The 20,479-nt window shown below is 45.0% G+C and overlaps 1 protein-coding gene across 10 annotated transcripts in view; it reads left to right on the top strand.

Annotated features, from left to right (window-relative positions):
- The window catches only part of PRIM2 (DNA primase subunit 2), a 118,180-nt gene extending 98,282 nt beyond the window's left edge, over positions 1–19,898 (top strand). For 7 of the 10 annotated variants that reach the window (XM_077307954.1, XM_077307991.1, XM_077307938.1 and 4 more), the window contains 2 exons: positions 4,031–4,099; positions 19,250–19,898. In XM_077307954.1, coding sequence (XP_077164069.1) covers positions 4,031–4,099; positions 19,250–19,489 — 309 coding nt within the window. In that variant the 3' untranslated portion in view covers positions 19,490–19,898. Of the gene's footprint in view, positions 1–4,030; positions 4,100–7,189; positions 7,458–19,249 lie in introns of those variants that run through there. The other 3 variants (XM_077308000.1, XM_077307982.1, XM_077308009.1) reach the window with 3 other exon arrangements.
- Positions 19,899–20,479: the final 581 nt, after the last annotated feature.

Below are 20,479 nucleotides of genomic sequence, written 5' to 3'. Positions count from 1 at the left end.
CACTGAAGCAGTTGGTGCAAACTTAAATGGTCTCCGGGGAACGGTAGAGGACAGGAAGGTCTGGAAGATCATTGTCCACGGGGTCACGATGGGTCGGACATGACTTTGCACCTAACAACAACAACAACAACAACAACAACAAATCATATGCCAAAAAGCAACAACAAATCATATGCCAAAAGCTGTCTAGCTGTAAGGTCTGCTAGCGAATGAAATGAATTACAATGTCTAAAAAAGTTATCTTATAACTTTGCCTTCCCAAATCTAGAAGCTACCATGAGGTTGCGATGGGTCAGACACGACTTTGCACCTAACAACAACATAGAGGGAAATGCACCTGCTAATTCCAGGACTCTAAATAGAAATAGAGAAAATTTCTCCCTGAAAGTCTCAAAACAAAGAGACACGAATTCGCACTGAACAACAACGAGGCTTTTAAATGAGCTTAGCCCATGCCTTGTCAGATATATCTTTCTCCGCCATCAGTGTAGTTGCCTCTGCTTTCTTTTAATTGCTCACAGCCCCTCATTAAACCAAGGGGCTGCCCAGGCTCTTCAACTGGAGAGAGGTTGTCTAGATGCAATTATGTCTGTTGCCCAGGTCATTTCCCTATTCCAGAGATCAATTAGGGCAGCCTTTCTCAACCTTTTTACCATTGAGAACCTCCTGAAACATTCTTCTGGCTTTGAGAAACCCCAGAAGTGGCTTGATCGTGCAGAACAGGATTGGGGAGCAAAGCTGAGTACATGCTCACCCAGGGCCCCTCTCCTACTCATCCCATTCAGGCCCATCATTGGCCATTTTGGGAGGGGGGGCATGTTGACATGACCATATATGGTCAGTCACCCAATAAATGTTTAACCCATTTAAAATATACTAAAAATTAATTAACTCCCACCCATTTGGAAAAGCTTTCCAGGGCTGTCAAAAAACTCCAGGGTTTCGTGGTTGAAAACTCTGAATTAGGGCATCGAGAGGAGTGGTGACCATATCAGCAGTATACCAGACCATACCCCAATGCCAAAGATGGAGGTCCTATGGCTAGTCAGGAGGGGTCCAAGTGAGGAAGTGCACCTACTCAACCTGGACCGAGTGCAGCTATCAGTGACTGACTCCACCAGGAATCTGCGTATGATCCTTGATGCCTCCCTTTCAATGGAGGCTCAGGTCATGAGAGTAGCACGGCTGGCATTCTGTCATCTTCGCCAAGCTGAACTACTAGCACCCTACTTGGCCCAAGAACACCTAGCTACAGTGATCCATGTGACAGTCACCTCTAGACTGGGCTTCTGCAACTCGTTCTACACAGGCCTGCCCTTAACTTTGATCTGGAAACTACAGCTGGCCCACAATGCAGCAGACAGGATCCTTACAGCAGCACCATGGAGGTCTCACATTCGACCCATTTTTCAACAAGTGCACTGGCTACCATTCGCATTCCAGATCAGAGTTAAGGTTCTGGTAAACACCTTTAAGGCCATACACAGTCTGAGCCCATTTACACGAGGGACTGCCGCTCTGCATGCACTCAAAAGAGCTTTACCCTGTGCTACCTCCAATTGGTTGGTGGTCCCTGGCCCCAAGGAAGCTCGCATGACCTCAAGCAGGGCCAGAGCTTTCTCTATCCTGGCTCCCATGTGGTGAAATTAGCTCCCAAAGGGGATCAGGGCCCCAATGGAACCAGGACAATTCTGCCAGGCATTTGGTTGAGGTCGACCAGAACCAACACTTTCCACTGGGCCCCTGAGCCTCCGTCACATGAAACTCAACATCTTATCCTACCAACCATGGGTCCACCAGTATGCTGCCATTATAAATTACTGTTCTCACCATTGTTCTATTCTGTACTATTGTTCTATTGTTATTTACTATTTACTGTTATTATGGTTATTTATAGCCATTGATTTCTCTGTATTGTTACCAGTTCCGCTGTGTTTCATGTGAACTGCCCTGAGCCTCAGGAGAGGATGGTATATAAATGTAATTAATCAATCGATCAGTCTGACACCTTATTGGATCTTACCAGGATATGTGGGTGGATCATCTTAATCCTCCATCCCTGCAGAGTCTTGATACCCTTGTATATTTAAACCCAAACAAGTATCTCCATATGTAAATTCTGTTAGTAAAAATTAAACCGCCAACAAAAGAAGGCAAATAGACCTTGCTCATGTCTGGATCATGTATAAATACTGAGGTTTCCTCAGATTTCACATCCCATGTTTAGCCCATCTGACATCATGATTTGTAGCACAACTGCCCTGACAAATATACACGAACAGAAAAGTATTTTGTGGAAAATATACAGCACCACCAAATTTTCTTTCCCACATCACTGGCCTCTCGAGATTGAGGCTTAATGCTGTTATTATGCTAGCTTTCTTTTTTACATTAGGGCATTAAGCTTTGAACAAGTTATTCGAAACAAGGCACCAATCCTTATAACATCTGAAGTCTTGTAAGTTCTTTTGGCTTTGTTTAAATCTGTACTAGCAACCTTAACCTGAGTTAAAGCAAAAATCTGAAAAATGTTTAAAAAATTCAAAGGAAATTGACAAATTCTCGACTCCATTGGTTAGCTGCCATGCTCTTCACATGCTGTTGAACAAAAAGTGACAGGAAAGGCTGACGTTTAATCAGTGGCACTTGTAACACCAAAAGAGAACCAGTAAAGGCTTCCTTGGCAGCATTGTGTTTTGATATATTCAGCAAATATATTCAACAAACATCTGTCAGTAACTATAAGGCAGCCTTCAATAATGAGGACAGTAGAGATTTGTGCTGAGTTTATTGCTGCACTTGACACAGAAAGGTCAGCTTTTGGAAAAGTGTCTGGAAATTTGCATTGCTCAAGAATTTTCTCTCCACCGAGGTTATCTCTTAGTTCCAGCAATTTTGTGTGTTTGATAAGCAGAGAATATACAATTTAATTATATAATGGTGGAGTGAAAATGACATACAACTTGAATTTTCAAATGGCATTGCATTTTGCTGATAAGAATGTTTATTCAGGACAGAAGAGATTACATGAGGTAGAATTGGAAAGCAAACTGTATTTACCAGAGATAAGAACATGCTTCTAATAGTAGTTAAAACAGGAGGTCCCCTTTCTCATTCTGAGGAGCACTAGTAGAAACAATTTTTTAAAAATATAGCTTGTACTATTAGTTGCTTTTTGAAACACTCCCAATTTACTCTAAGTGTTTTTACATGGTAGCACAATTTGTATGTTTAAAACAAATAGTGACATTATACTTTATTAAGTCATTTTTTCATTGTACAGGTCCTGGATTTAAATTTGAAGTCACAGATGAGATTTTATGCTGATTATTGCTGTAAAACTCTAGGCCAATCTCATCAGATCTTGGAAGCTAAGTAGTGTCAGCCCTTGTTAGAATTGGATAGACCAATAAGGAAACTCCAGGTCTCTACATAGAGACAGGCAGTGGCAAACAACCTCTAGAACAGGGGTAATCAAACTGCGGCCCTCCAGATGTCCATGGACTACAATTCCCAGGAGCCCCTGCCAGCATTTGCTGGCAGGGGCTCCTGGGAATTGTAGTCCATAGACATCTGGAGGGCCGCAGTTTGACTACCCCTGCTCTAGAGGTTCCTTACTGGCTGTGACTTTACAGCACTTTCTACCACCAACTGTTGTAAAACAGTGCTTCTAATTGTCTGTCTGTAAAGCAAGAAGCTTCTGTGTCGGGGTCTTTTTCTAAGCAGAGTGAAACTTTGTCAGGTTCTAGTGCAGGGGAGTCTGCTGACTCTTCTTTCCAGCTGGGGCCTCTTATACTATATTCAATACTTGAGTATCTTTTGGGAATATAAATCCATCACACAGAGGATAAAAGGAAGAACCTCATCTGCACTCCCTTTTGTTGTTTTGCTCTAGATCATTTATCCTAACATTTTTAGGAATGTTATGGTATATACATTCTTGTACCTGACAGCTGTATTACAACTTGGAAAGGAGTATTTTTGTTGTTACAAATAGTTTAAATTAAATGCTTCCTTTTCTCTTTTCTAGATTTTGGACCTGGTGAAGGGTATGCATTATCAGCTGGCTTGTCAGAAATACTTTGAACTGACACACAATGTGAGTTCATGTTTTCAGTTCCCTTTAATATACTTCTTTAATCAGTGTTTCCAGAACAACTGTAGCAATGCTAAGTAAAACTTCAAGGACTGCATACATCCAGGCTTCCATCTGGGCTGCAAAGTGTAAGGGACCCCCCCTCCCGCCGGCTCCATGGCCACTGCAAGGTAAAGAGGGGCGAAGGAAGGGGAGTAAGGTGAGGAAATAAGGGCCCGCGCCACCACCCCCCCCCATGCCGTCCCCAGAAGGAAAGTGAAGCTGCCGTTCCGAGAAGGAGCACCCGGCTGCAGCCTCACTGTCTGCGAGGTCTCGGAAGGGGCATGAGGGGGAGGACGGCGGTGGCTCCTCTGGCTCCGGTGTCACAAAGTCGGGCAGTGAAGGGCCAGTGCGGCCTGCGTGCACAGGTGAGCTGGGAGCGTCCCGGCTTGGAAAAGGCGTCTGTGAGAGGGCTGGTGGTGCCAGCCTGTTGGGTGACTCCTTCTCTCTGGGTGAAACTGCAATGCTTGCCTTTGGGTGCGTGTGAGTGTTTTGGGTCTTGATGTTGGCCAAAGGGAATGTGCCCCCTTCCCCTGGCCCGCTGGCAGCGCGACCACTTCCCTCAGGCCCACAAAAGGCTCCCTCCGTCTGAGCACCTCTCGTAGTGGCCGATGCAGGCTCAGGATCACGTCCGCTGCCAGCGGTGGGTGAGCAGCAGTGTTGAGGGAGGGGTTTTGGCACTGGCAGAGTGGCAGAGAGAGAGACTCCAGTGTCAGCCAGCCAGGCGCGTTTGAGGTGAGGGGCAAGCAGCAGTTGCAGGAGGATGGGAGGTGTATGGGGCGGGCCACACCCTGATTGGCCCTATTCCATCTCAGACACCCTGGACACTCTCCACCCCCGGGCTGTTTCAGAAATATTAAGAGGAACCATGGATAAGGATAAGTATGACCTGAGGTCAGTTTAATTTCATGTACCAGTTGACATTCCATATGTGTTAAAACATTACGTATAATTGTTGCGAGGCTGTGCAATATTAGATTGTAACATATTTTTATTGAAATTGTGGTCCTAAAGTAATAATTCCACAATGGGAGAAAACTTCACCAGACTTCTTACAAGTTAAATGTCAATATAATTCCAAGTTGCCTTTGAATGACAATACACAGACTTTTCTTTTGTGTTCAAACTTTACTGCTGGCAATAGTTGAATTTTGTATACTTGAGCAATTCATTTTACAGTTTCACTTATAGTTTGAATAGGTTGACTTCTCCCCCTTGTGGAAAAAGAATGCATCTGCTCAAATTGAATATATAAGCAGTCTGGTGCTGTCCTTGTATTCTTCATCACTTATAGGTTTTTGGACCCACTCTGGCCCGCAGGTCCTGTTCCACCCTGCTCTGCAAGGTTTTCCCAACACCCGGAGAGGCTTTTCCTTCTCTCTTGAGTAATTATTGTCGCCACCTGACCTTTGTAAGGAATTGCTTGCCGGGAGGGTCTAGACTCCCAACTTCCCTTGCAAGTTCCCTTGCACAGAGGACCTTGCCTCTGTGTCTCCCATTGCTCAGCATCTGGTTTCCACAGGGACAGTTTACTGCCTTATTTGACCCTGGAGGAATAGCCACTTGCCAACTGCCTTCCTTCACCCCTGGCACGCCTTTTTAAATAGTGTGTCTAAGACAGTAGACATCTATGTGATACAGAGAACCACTACTAGCATCAAAAGTGATGAAGTGTTTATTTAAAAGAAAATCTTCAAAAGCTTTCTTTTACTACAGTACCAGATTGAGCAAAGGATACGAAAGAAATAGATAAAACTCAGTTCCTCTTTCCCTCTCTCTATACATGCCTATCAGATATTAAAATTTAGGACAGAATCCTTAGCTTAGAATGCTATAGATCTCTACAGAGTTTCTTTTACCTTGCAGCTTACTCTGTCTAGGCCAGCAGATCTCAGTTAAGTTGAGAGGGGATTTACAGTCAATGCGATTAACACACCTCATAGTTCAACACTGGCAATCATTTGTAGAGGAGGGAGGAGCAGCTGTCATGGGCATGATGTAGGGCTTGAAGCATATACAAGCATGATGGAGGAGCCTTCCAGCATGGCTTCAATACATTTCCTTAGGCCAGGCTTTCTCAGCCAGGATTTTGTGAAACCTGGGGTTTCTTGACGGCCCTGAATGGGTGAGAGTTAATTAATTTTAATATATTTTTAACATTTGTTAAACATTTATCAGGTGATATGACCATATATGATCATGTTGACCTATCCCCCCTCCCCCCAATGGTCAATGATGGGCCTGGAGGGGATGGTAAGGGAAGGGGCCCCGGGTAGGCATGTACACAGCTGTGCTTTCCTACCATATTCAGCACAATCATGCCACTTCTGTGGTTTCTTGAAGCCTGAAGAATGTTTCAGAGTTTCTTAATGGTAAAAAGGTTGAATAGGGCTGCCCTTGGCCATCACAGACTAGGACTCCACAGCAACTCACATCTGAGGGTGCCATGGCTCATACCACCATAATGAGTTGCCCATGTGCACAGCATGTTCTTGACACTGGCCCAGTGATCTGGAAACCAGTTGCCAGTTGCTGGTGGCCGGGAGTCCTCCCAGAACTAGTCAAATATGTCTTTGACTGGTGGGCTCCAATTTTAGCCAAGCTGTTCACCCGGATCAACACAACAGGATCCTCCCCATAGGGTGGAGATGCAGCATTGTGGTCCCTGTATTTAAAACTGGGGATAATTGGGTCCCAGCAATTGCCACCCAATTAGACGGCTGGATAAAGTCTCCAAGATATGGAGGAAATATCTCTTAATAAGCTAGATACAGAAAAGAGCAAAATACGATTGTCTTGATGTGAACCTTGAAGATGAATGGTGTCGTCTCATTATAGCTCAGAGAGCGCATTGGAACCATCCAGATGACAGGGTTGGGGATCTGTCTCCTGTTCCCCCAAATGAAGATTTGATACTTTATAGTGAGGAAATGCTCAGGATGGCTTAAGATACTGTATATTGACATTTCCATGTCTGATAATAGGACAAAGGATATGTGTTTGAGTTGCCTCTTTCTTAACTCACCTAGTATTGTGGTTTTTCCTGTTTTAAAGGTACTTGCTATTCTGACAGTATCAATCTGAAAAAAACCCAGCGTCTACTCCAGCTACTTCTTGCAGGGTTGAGAACTGGAGATAAATGCAGGCAGACAAGTGGTCGACATAGCAGCAAGGTCCACAGCCTCAGCCTTTGTCCTGAGATGACATTTCTGGCTCTGTACAACTCTTTTCCCCTTAGAGATGCACTGTAGGGTTGAGGACCTCCCCTTCGAGAGATCTAGCCTGATCTTACTCATACAGATGCATTTCTATCTACAATAAAAAAGAATAATGAAACTGCAAAATCCCTCAGGTTTTTCCTTTACCTTCACTCCACCAGCAGTGCTTTTCTCCAAGGCATCAGGAGAAGCAATACTCTTTTATAAGGGCCAAAGGTACCAGCAACAGCAGGCCCCCTATAGTATTCTCAGCATCATTATCAGCCAACCTCCTTACAAAGCAGAAAGAGTGCTCTGATATGTAGGTCTGCAAGCCAGTAACATCCCCACAGGAAGCAGTCAGCAATTAAAATTCCTAGTATCCATTCAGATGTCCTCAGGTATCTTTATCCCACTTCCCCCATGTCTGTTCGCATCAGTGGCAATGGATGGCCCACCTCCTGAGCTCTGACTTCAACTTAATGAGCTCATACAAAAAGGTGCACTTGAGAAAGTTCCCATGGACTTGCAGCCAAGGGGGTTTCACTGCAGGTTCTTTTTGATAAAAAGATGGAGACTGTAGGCCAATCTTTGATTTGAGAAAATTAAAGATTTCTAAATTCAGAGTGGTTTCTCTTTCATTTGTAATTGATTTTCCTACTTCCAACTCCTGGTTTGCCATTTTAGACCATAAAAACCCTCTTATTTTCACACAGCTATTCACCTCTCACACAGAAAGTAACTTTACTTCAGGCAATGCACATAATTTTCTCCGTACTCAGCCCTCCAGTTTGGCCTTGCTACCGCTCCTAGGATCTGTCATTCCCCTGGCTTAAGACTACATATGCATAATCTCCAGCTGTGGTTCATTAGGAAGTATAATCCTGTAAAGCATCCCCCTGGAAACTATTTCTGTATTCCTAGATCAATTTGGATATATCTTAGCTGACAGACAGAGGATGCCAATCTGTTCACAGGAGTCTAATTTGAGTTTTGGGTCACATAGATCACCTTCACTACTGATGCTTCCTTAACAGGCTGGTGTACTCATTGTGAAATGTTCTCAGTACAGGGTAGGTGATCGATATGCAATAGAGGCCTTCGCGTTAACATGATCAACCTACACACACAGTCAGATTCTCCCATACCTCCCTTGCAGATATCCTCTAAGATATGATCCTCAACCTGTGGGCCGTGGACCACATGTGGTCCGTCGACTAACTGGAGGTGGGCCGCGAAGGATGCCTCCCCCCCTCAGCCCTTTACTTCATCCATGATCTGGCAGGCACACATGGGACTATCTTGTTGCAGAGAAACAAGCTCAGGGTTCCCATTGATTTGTCATTGTCATGAGTTAAAATTTCCATAAAAATAAAATGTTCCCTATGTTCATTGTTGTGGCGTGTCTGTATATTATTTTGAAGGGATGTTTAAACATTACCATAGCGACCAAAGTCAGAGCGCGTTAGGGCAGTGGGCCTCAGTAAAATTGTCAAGCGTTGAGTGGTCCCCAGTGATAAAAAGGTTGGGGACCACTGCTCTAAGACAAGAGGGTACTTGTTCAAATGAACAATATAGCTACCAGGCATTACCTCAATAAACAAAATGTTCTCCAGGAGTTCATATAGTGGAATCCTGAATACCATGTCTAACAGCTCAAGCAGGGTCTAGCTTACCAACCATGAGTGGTTGATTCAACCCAGATATCCTCAGGAAAGGGGACCTCTTTGCCACATACAAGATGAGGAAGGTGCCACAGTTTTATTCCCTACTAGGCAGTAATCCACCCTTGGGAAATGCTTTCCAAGTCCCTTGGTTGGGGACTCTGTTCTGTGCCTTACCCCTTGTTAGTAGGGTTATTGGGAAGCTGATAAAAGAGAGCTTGGATTTTATTCTGATAGCCCTTTGTGACCACACCTAATTTGGTTTTCTGAGCTCCTGTACTTTGCAAGATCAGAAGCGCCACAAGCTAAGTTTAGCTATTGTTAGCATGACCTTATACTCTGTCAAGAGATTCCTTAATAAGCTGAAGTTGGTCCTTAAATATAAAAACCATTGTCCCTTGAAAAAACTGTAAGGTGAAATGCGTCGGGACTTGTGTGAAATAATAAGAATAAAAAATTACTGAAAAGAGATATTTGGATATTTTATTGCCATATTGGTTTCCCAGTGCATCTGTATTTTTCTATATTTGTTTCTTCATTGGGACCCACCCCTCCTAGTTCATTATTTTTGCTCCCAGTGAGGATCATAGTGGCTGCATTCTGCACCAGTTCCAATTTCTGGGTAAAGGACAAGGGAAAGCCCGCATAGAGCGAGTTACAGAAATCAGTCCTGGAGGTGTCCATTGCATGGATCACACGATGTGTGGACAGGTAGAGTGTTAGTAGCTGTGCCTGATGTAGATGGAAAAACACCAAGCCTGGGCCTCCATTGAGAGAAAACATCATATGTCTGCATAGAAGACAATGAACAAAGGTTACAGGTGTGTGTTTTTCAGACAATAAGAATCTAATTTTGATGCTAAGATTTCCATAACAGGCAAACCTTTCCATAGGATCTCCAAAATCTTAATAGACCTAAAACTGATGATTAGTTTAGCATGGCTGATTCAAAATACTTACTCCACATGCTGGTAAACATGACCCCTAAATAGCAAGATGATGTACCTGTTTAATCTTAAGTTAATTAAGATGCTTTGTGTACAAGACTTGAGTTTTCTCATAATTAGCACTCTTGTAATAATATTTGCCCAATGCAGCTACTAATCAACACATCCCAATTTGCATATGGGATAATGTCACCATTTCATTAACATAAAGCGATACGTGTAGTTTTGTTTTGCCAACAGAACTATAGGAAGGAAACACATATAGTTTTCTGCCTTGTATGTAAAGGGCATCATAGAAGAATTTAAATAGAAAGTAATGTTAATCTGTGAGTGTTCTGCTTAGATCAGTGATCTGGTGGGGGACAGGGTATTTGGAGAAGAAGCGTAGCCTCCCCTCATCATTTGGCTGGATGAGGGAGGCATTCTCACAAGCTACTCCAACCAGTTTGTTGCAGGCAGTCTCACAGCATAGTGTTGCAAAGTGTTATTAGACATTTTAAATTTTGATCTGGAATGTCTGTGCTTCTCTTTGTTCTTTTGGGGTGCTTTTACCTCCCCTCTTATTATTTGGCATTAGAACATGTAGACAAGATAGACAAGATCTGCAATATGGTTAGATCAATATCTTGCTCCCTATTATTTGAGCTATGTTTTAAACAAAAGAAGTGCCATCATTTTGTTTTGTTTAAATCAGAGGTCCTCAAAACATTTGAATTTGAGTTCCTCTTCTAAGCCCTAGCTTCTTATCTCCCAAACCAAACGGCCACCAGTTTTGTGGTTACACACTATAATCGCAAGTGTGTTGCCTGCTACTGTGGGTATGGATTTGTGGAATTGAGCGTCAAACCAACACTGGCACTAAACCTGGCAATTGTAATCCGCTTCTAAAACCTCACACAGGGAAACTTCATTAGAATAAAGCAGTAGCTTATTTTGACCTACTTTCTTTTGAGTTTTGTGTAGGGATGCATTCATCCCTCAGACTGTATCTTTTTTCCAAGGCCTACAGGAGGATTTCTATAATTAAGCAACATAGCTCTTTTGTTTAAAACCAGACAATATTCTATCCTGAAATAAGTTATGAGCTCTCCCTGGTACTTGTAGCAAACCACCCCCCACATTCCCCGCCAGTATTTTACTCAGCTAGCTTCAACTGGTAAATTGGATTACTTCTTCTCTCTCAGTATTTACTTTGTGTCACCCTCTGTGTCACCCTCCAGGTGTCCTATGTTCTCTCTTCTTCCCCTTCCATCCCAATTTGGGGGATTCAGTTTACGAAATGAAACTTATCTTAAAGTAATATGCTGTTTGTGAATGAAATACATTCACTCAGCAATCAACCCTAAAATTTTTAACATTGTAGGCACCTTGTAGTGGAGTCCCAGGCAAATTCATTTTGGGAATGAGACTAGTTTTTAGATATGCTCTAAAAGTCTGGGTGTACATGTGCATACACATATATGTACATTGCTTGTTTTCCTTCAAAATGACAGCACAGAGGAAGATGATCTTATCATGGCAACCTCCTTGAGCTGTAATCCTTTAAATTCAATAATGACATACTATTTCCAAATATATATTTTTATGACTCAATAGCTATAAATGTTTACCACTATGAATTAATTGAGTTAGCCAGAATATATGATAAACACAACTAAATAGACGTGCTGATGTGTTTGGTAAACAGTTGAGACCATTAGGTTGCAGGCAGTGTAATTAGAGTGCTTCCATTAAAATATGCAGAGTTGAGTACCCCATTTCTAAAGGAAAATTGCTCCTTTAATGTAGTTGTGCAAAGGCTAATATTTTGGATTTTGGTATTTTTCCTTTATTGAAGAAAACACATCTTGATTATAAAGGAGCAGATTGGGTTGGCTTTTCAATTTCTTCATGATCAAACCTGAGTTAAGAGCAAGTTTTCTAAAGAGCAAATGGCCCTATCTAAAAAAAGATCCATATGGCTTTTTTCCCCCTATGTGTAAAAACTAGCCTCATTATCACTTGTCATTTTGGAACTTTTTGATTAAACTTCTAAGATCACATAGTTTCAACATTATTACTTCAACTTCTTTTTAAAAAGCACACAACACAGCTCAAAGTCATTACCAGGCTTCAAAATGCATTGAAGAGACCTTTGAAATTCAGTGGAGATGAAATGAAGAGACCTGATTTTTTTTAATCCAGTGACTTTTGCCCTGTGTCAAGCAAAATTTTTAGTTTTCCTTGCATGATAAATAATATTTTTACTATTAACATATAGGTGGGGGAAATCAGTTTCAGTCTAAGTGCCAAGATGACATAATTTTCCCTTCAAAATTTACAAAACTTTTTGGGCTACTAGGGTGGAGGCAAAGGTGAACAACCATCCTCCGACACTGATGCTGTGCAATGCCAGGTCAATTAACAAAAAGCCTCCACTCTTCAAGCCTATGTTGCAAAGCAAGGGGAGGACCTGGGGTGTGTGACAGAAACTTGGACCAGGGATGGTGAAGCAGTCACTCCTGCCGGGTTCTCCGTCCACCATCAGTCACGGACTGTAGGGGGGAGGGGAAGTGGCGATCCTGATCCATGATGAGTTCTCCTTCAGGGCTCTCCTTGTGCTGTCAGTTCTGGGAATTGAATGTGTTGGCCTCGGGTGGGACTCAACTGAGAGCATGGCCATCTTGCTGGTGTACTGCATGCCCAATGCACCTCCAGGTGCCCTGCCCACCCTGCTAGAGGTGGTTGCCGCCTGGACATTACAGTTCCCTAGACTAGCGATCCCAAGCCTGTGGGCAGCGGACCACATGTGGTCCGTCGACTAATTGGAGGTGGGCCGCGAAGAGCGCCTTCTCCCCCCCCGGCCCTTTACTTCATCTCTCCCCGGCCCTTTACAACACACTTCGGGTGTCATTGTCTCCCATCCCTCCCAGATGGGACTATCTCGTTGCAGAGAAACAAGCTCAGGGTTCCCATTGAATTGTCATTGTCATGAGTTAAAATTTCCATGAAAATAAAATGTTCCTTATGTTCATTGTTGTGGCGTGTCTGTATCTTATTTTGAAGGGATGTTTAAACATTACCATAGCGACCAGAGTCAGAGAGCGTTAGGGCAGTGGTTGAGAGTAGAGGAGTAAACCACCCTCCCCCACCGGGCCTCAGTAGTAGTAGTATTCTTTATTACGGTCATAGACCAGCAAAATCAAAACAATTTCACAGTTACATAAATAATATGGCTAAAACACAGTTTTACTCCTAAAATAGCATTATGTTAAACACTTAGACTATGAGTCTGCTAAAATATAAATTAGAATTAAATGGAAATATAGGAAATTGTTCTAAATGCTCTCAGGGTCTGTTAAGTTTTAGTCAACTTCCACCGCCTTTTCATGGCTGCAGCACAAAACCTGGCGACACTATATGTGATGGAACAATTTGTGTCTGTGAGCAGCAGGGAGATATAAAATTGTCCTGAGCACCCTGGGACTCTATGTAACCATGATGTGATAAATATGGAACGTATGTCATCATAAAACTGACAATACAAAAGGATATGTTCCAATGTTTCTATCTGACCAGAGCTACAGGGGCACTTCCTTTCACCATAGGGAGTTTTCTTGTATCTCCCTTCAAGTACAGCTGAGGGAAGGGCATTGCAACGAGCTAAAGTGAAGGCCCTCCGGTGGCTAGGCACCTCAAGATTCTTTAAATAAGCCAAGGGAGCTGTGACATACCTGTAGCCTTCACTAACAACGAAGGCAGAGGTATTCGCTAGATCATGTTGGCGTTCTATATCCACTACTCGCTGTTTGATAACCCAGATGGGACTATCTCGTTGCAGAGAAACAAGCTCAGGGTTCCCATTGAATTGTCATTGTCATGAGTTAAAATTTCCATGAAAATAAAATGTTCCTTGTTCATTGTTGTGGCGTGTCTGTATCTTATTTTGAAGGGATGTTTAAACATTACCATAGCGACCAGAGTCAGAGAGCGTTAGGGCAGTGGTTGAGAGTAGAGGAGTAAACTACCCTCCCCCACCGGGCCTCAGTAAAATTGTCAAGCATTGAGTGGTCCCTGGTGATAAAAAGATTGGGGACCACTGCCCTAGACTACTAATTCTGGGGGACGTTAATGTTCTTGCAGAGATGCCATCCTCTGGAAATGGGTTGGACATTGTGTCAGCCATGACGACGCTAGGGCTCTCGTAATGTGTTGTTGGCCCTACCCACTAAGCAGGCCACACCCTGGACTTCATTTTTGGCACAGGTTGAATGTGGATCCAGTAATGGCTAATGCCATGCCATGGTTGGAACACTATGCTCTGAAGACCCGGCTAAGGTTACCACCTCCCCCTCAGTTGGGCGTTGAGCAGATTTCAGCTAGTCTGCAGAGACTTTTGGATCCAATTAGTTCCTTGAATACTCTGCGGGACCCAATGCCTACCAGCACTTCTCTAGATGGACTGGTCAGCGACTGGTATGACAGAATGCTGGCTGCCATCAATGAGATAGCTCCCAGACGTCCTCTCTGCCTGTTTCAAGTGGGCCCTCTGGTATACCAAGGATAAGTTGACCAGATTTTAACATTGGTAAAGTGGGACACCATTGACCGGGGGGAGGGGTCTTGATTAAAAATTTGGTCTATATGGAGCAACAAAAAGTTTCACAGAATGCATAGAACTCAAAAATAGTATTGTAATATATATTTTTAAATTTCAACTTAAGTACAATTTGCCAGGTACCCCCAGATGTTCCTCCAAAAGTGAGACAATCTGGTCACCTTAACCAAGGAGCTCCTCATGAAGAAACAGGAACTGAGACGACTGGAGCGAATTTCATCTCCTGTTGATGAATTGGGAACATCTTATAAAATGCAGATGAAAGTGTATGAGTTTGTAACCCACCATGAGCCGGTTTTGCCGAGAGTGGAGAGTAATAAATCCAAATAATAATAATAATAATAATAATAATAATAATAATAATAATAATAATAATAATAGTCCTTTGCTCCGCCACCACCCGGCTAGTTATCCCTGGCCCCAAAGAAGTACATCAGACCTCAACAGGAGCCAGAACCTTCTCTGTCTTGGCCCCCATGAGCTCCCTGAAGAGATCAGGGCCCTGCTCAAACTCCCACAATTCTGCAAGGCCTGCAAAAGGGAGCACCTCCACCTGGCATTTGCTTGAGGCTGACTGACCTAACAACATCTGCTGGTCTCCCCTCAGATACCCCCTCCATGACCTGAACCAGTCTAACCTCCCTGGGGGGTTCTGTTACTGTTGTCATTCCTGAGCTGTATGGGAGGGTGGCATAAAAATTCTGATAGATAGATTTTTAATTGATCAGTGAGAATACTGAGAAATGTTTTAAAGATCCCAAGAAAGGAATTCTGCTGCTATCTTTAACTGTTCCTGCGGAGTGGATAAAATAAAGCCCTAAGGGCTAATGGGGAGGAGTTAGGGCGGGCCCTGTCCGTGATAAAAACTTGGAGGGGCGAATCTGGAACCGCAAAGTTCCTGGCACCTTCCCCTCGTCCTAGGGACAGGAGCAGAGATGCCACATCAACGACGCTGCGTCCCTGCTCCTTTCCCTCCCCCCCATACACTTCCACCCCACGCCAACTACCCCCTCCCCCCAAGCCCCTTCCCATGATGACGACGCTCCCAAAACACACACGCACCCACACACACATGCGTGCACCTACCCACCGCTAAATAACCCCCCTCACCCCAAGACCCCTTCCCACAACGACGACGCTCCGAAAACAACACACACACACCCAGACACACACATGCACGCACCCACTCACCCCTCAATAACCACCCTTACCCCCCAAGACCCCTTTCCACGCTGCCGACACCGCTTCCAGCACAACACACACACACCCACACACACACATGCACGCACCCACCCACCGCTAAATACCCCCTCGGTCCCAAGACCCCTTCCCACGCTGCTGCCACGCCACGATGGCCACTACGCCGCCACGGCACTATACTGAACCAGGCATGCGTGGACTCCCACACATGCCTGGTTGCCCTTCCCAGGGCCCCGATGCAGCACTGGCCCACCCCTCGACCACGAATGCGTGGCCTTCCGCGCATGCGTGTTCCCCCTCTCCATCGCTGCACCAGCCCCCCATGTCGCACCGCTTCTCCCGCAGGCCCCTACCTCCACGATTCCGTCTCCCCCCCATGTGCGGGGAGAGGACACCGACTGACGCCCCTAATCACCCGCCTCTACAGCCTGCCTCGGCCTTCTCCCGGCCACAGCCCCATGGCCACACCATTCACAATGAAGAGGATACCAAGGCCGGTGAGTGGCCCGCGGGTTCCGCCTCGCCTTGCCCTCCGTGCCCACGGCTACAAGTTCTGGGGGGGTGGCTGCGAGAGATGGGGAAGGGTGGGTGTGTGCGTGCAAGCGTCTCCCTTCCCCTTCCCCCTTCTCCCCTTTCAAAGCCCGTTTTTATAAAGGGGCTTTGAAACTAGTCTTCAATATGTTTTCTTATCAGCTTAGTGTTTACCAACAGAATATGAGTCAGTCAGTAACCTTTTATTGGCATAAAATATGTATAAGACATATAAAAATAGGGTTTAAAATTTCAACAGAATAATAAAATAGGCCATGGGGTTACATAACCAAACAGATCTTAAAATGATTAAATAAACTATAAAAGATAAAATAAAAGGCAGGCAGCATTTTTTTTTTGAAATTCAACAGAATATTCATATTTAACAATTTATTATGGACTTTATTCTGTATAGAAACAGTAATGAATCCTTAATATAAAGTAAGTAGAGCTGGGTCCCATGTAGGACTGATGAATGGTGGTATGCTCTGATTTTAAAAAAACAAAAACAAATGGCAAACTTTGGCCTAGGTGCAATGGGCAAGAGTTTGATAGTGGTATGTCCTGGAGACTGTCTCTCTCAGAGAAATATTTGATTGTTAAAGCCTCCAGTGTGGTATTTGTCTTCCGATGTATAAATGTTTAGATTTGCAGTTTGTTTCAAGACAGCTGAATGGGAAGGAGGAAAGGTAGCGCAGCACTGTACAAAAACAACCTATGGTTAAACTTCATAAGCACCATTTGTGCATGTGTAAAGAAACAAGGTGCAGTTCACAACAGCAAAAGTCTTGTCTTGAGCCATGGCCTCTGTGGACTAGATTTGAAGGGTACTTTTTGTTTGTACAGTAGAGAATGCCCACCATTTTTACTGCAGTCCCCTCCCCCTGATCATAACAAAAGCTATACCTAAGGCTACCCTGCCTCCTAAGACTTATTTATTCACTAGGAGCCAAGCCTGTTTCATTCAGGAATACAATGAGCACTAGATTGGGGTGGGGTGGGGTGGAAGAACTCTGTGGATGGTCTCCCCCTACCCCCAGGACCTGGAAAGGCTGCAGGCAGCTGTCATGGAATTCACTGGCAAGGGCAACTCTCATGCAGCCTCAGAGTGAAGTGGAAGGGGGTGGTCAGGGGTGGGGGATGGAAGCCAATTGGATGGCCGCTGGATAGACAGGCAAGCTGGTTGGAGGAAGAGACACTCAGGGGTGGGACAGCCGCCCTGAGTGGGTGTTAAGCACTGAGTCGCACTTAGGCCATGAGACCAGCTCCTTCTCTAAGCCCTTACCAGAAATATATTACTTGGAACAGATATTATTTATTATATTTATATACTGCCATCCCCTAAGGCTCAGGGCAGTTCACATGGAATGAAAACAAGAAGAACATATCAAAGTCAGTGAATATATTGAATGAAAGGCAACAGTAATAATATTTACACTGCTCCGCGGGAGCGGTATAAATAAAAGGCTAAGGGCTGTGTGGGAGGTCTCAGTCCGAGATGGGGGGGCAACGATTGGCGCCTTGCCCCCCTACTGACAAGCAGAAGGCCCAATTGGCTGGCGCACAGCACCAGAAGATTGGGCCCTCTGCTTGTCAGCCCGCCTCCTGACCTGCCCACCCCCCAACCTGGCCCGCATTCGCCTGCCAGCCGCCATTCATGGTTGTCTGCCGACAAGCCAGGTGCGCAGCCGCTCGCCCTACCCTGCCATGCGGCCCTTCGAGGGGGGCATGCCTCGCCCACCGGATCCTTGGCCTCAGCCCACCTCCTTGCCGCTGCTTCGCTCACGCGCTCCGCCTCTGCTTCCCTGCCCCACCTTCTCCCCTGTGCATTGTGCCCAGCTGCCCCCACATTGCCGCTCAGCTCTGCTGCCGCTTTCCTGCGCCGCCTTCTCCACCGCCCCATCTACCCACAGGAGCCTGGCTGCCGCGTTGGGGATGCTCCGGCCTGGCTTCTGTGCCCGCCCTGCAGCCAGCTAATCAGCCGGGAGGGGGGTGGAGCTGCGAGAGGCTTCAGGGTGGCCAGAGTAGCCTCGCTGCCACGTCGGATACACAGTGACCCAGCTGCTGTGCCCAGCCTGAAGCTGGTGCCCACGAGGGGTGGGAGTGCTTTCAGGCCGGCCACAGTTTCTAGTGCTCCCAGCGCCCGCCATGGCTTCCCACAAGCGTCTGTTGTGCTCCGGCGGCGGCTGGACTACCAGCCCCAGCATGCATTGCATCCCACGCAATGCATGCCGGAAACAGTGAGGGGGTGGGGGGGAGGAAGCACCCAGCCATGTTGTGCAAGGCCTGGGAGCCCGGGGCTAGGTCAGCTGCGTGCCCCATCGCACTCTTCTGTTTTTGCGAGGCTGCCTGCTGCGTGTTTCCCCTCGCAGTCCCTGCCACAGCTCCTCCTCCTCCTCCTCCGTGCACCCCTCCTTCTCTATTGGCAGCAGCCCAACAGGTGAGCCCGGGCACACGGCCGTGAGGGGGATGGGGGGAGAGGATTCTAGCGCCCGCTGTATTTAGCCTACAGCAGGCTTAACTTCTAGTAATAACAATAAACAGAGAAAATAACATTCTAACAGAGTTAACAATCTAACAGACCCATGATTGGTCAGTTCAAGCATATGGGTTCAAAGGAGGGAGGCTTTGGAGGGATGGCTGTGGAGAAATGGAAGACTGCAGCAAACAAGGGTGTGTATGTGGGAGGAAGATATTTGTTTTGAATCCAGGCCAAATTATTTGCCACTTTTGAAAGTTGTTGGCATTTATATTGTGACAGGGGACTGTAAGTATTGAGACATTTCTTTTTTTACTCTTAGGGGCTTTAATTAAATACACTTGCAAGGCTCTGCAGAAGAGTTCAGCTAAATTATCCTCTGAAACATGACTGTCAAAAAATTTAGCAAAATGAAAATTTAATATGTATTTCAACTGTAGAGGCTGTAAAATATAATAACAATGACGTTTTTACTTTTGTTTTTCTTTTCCCTGCACAGGTCAGTGATATCGGATGGTCTTTGAATCATCCAAATCAGTATTTTATAGAGAGCCAACAGCTACTCAGTGGCATCAAGGAAATCAAGAAAGAACAAAAGCAACCTGACAACTGTCAGCCAAAGCAGAACAGCCAGAAAAGTCTGAATACAGCTACTGCCACCACCTCCACCACCTCCCCTTTAAACCCTATAGAAGAAATGGAGCTGGAGGGACTGGATGACTGCTTTACGGAAGATTAAGGAGCATTTTCTACCATTTGCAACATGTCTTTTCTGGCATTTCCCACCCTTTGAAATTGCCCTCTTCTGATAATGGGGAGCAGTGTGTGAGTGGGTGTGTGGGTGGGTGTGTGGGTTTGTGGGTGTGTCTGTCTGTTGCATTTAAAGGGAAATCTGCCTAATAAAGAAAAGTGCCTTGTGATTGCACCCAGCCAAATAACAGCTGCTTCTCTTTTCAAAAGTAGCCACCCATTATGGCATGGGAACTGCAAAGTCACTTGCAAGGCTGGTTTCTGTGGCAGTATGTCACATTTCTAGTTTTGGCTGAATATTAGTTGCTAGCATTCCCATCATGTGATTATCGTGTTACTCATCTTTTTTACTTGATTGTGTTTTTAAAAAAATAAATCATTCTAAAGTGTAAAGAGTACCTGCTGGGTCTGCTCGTAATAGTTTATGTACTGCTCTTGCAATCATGGAAAAGTTTCTTGCTGTGATTCATATTGTGAAGGTAGTTGTTTGACACAAGCTATAATATAAAGCAGGGTGCCAGGCTAGAATCCTGAAGACCCACTCTGCCATGGAAGCTTGATAAGTGTCCTTGGGCCACTCATTCTCAACGTAACCTGCCTCATGGAGGTGGTAGTTGGGAGGATCGTGTAAAGCAGGGGTAGTCAAACTGTGGCCCTCCAGATGTCCATGGACTGCAATTCCCAGGAGCCCCTGCCAGCAAATGCTGGCAGGGGCTCCTGGGAATTGTAGTCCATGGACATCTGGAGGGCCGCAGTTTGACTACCCCTGGTGTGGAGAACAATTTAAGCTGCATTACATCTCCATTGGAGAGAAAATGTGTCTGTGTGTATTTATTTGCTGTTCATAATTCATGTATACACACACACAGAGAGTGAGAGAGATGTTTCAGTGTATACACTAGCCTGGACTAAGGGTTTCACAATATTATTGATCTTCCATCAATTATACTTCTTAAAGTACAGTAAGAAAGCTTTGTAT

The sequence above is a fragment of the Paroedura picta genome, chromosome 1 (genome assembly GCF_049243985.1).
Source record: "Paroedura picta isolate Pp20150507F chromosome 1, Ppicta_v3.0, whole genome shotgun sequence".
Taxonomy (NCBI): Eukaryota; Metazoa; Chordata; class Lepidosauria; order Squamata; family Gekkonidae; genus Paroedura; species Paroedura picta.
The sequence above is the reverse complement of the archived record's forward strand: the minus strand, read 5'-3'. Positions and strand labels throughout refer to the sequence as shown.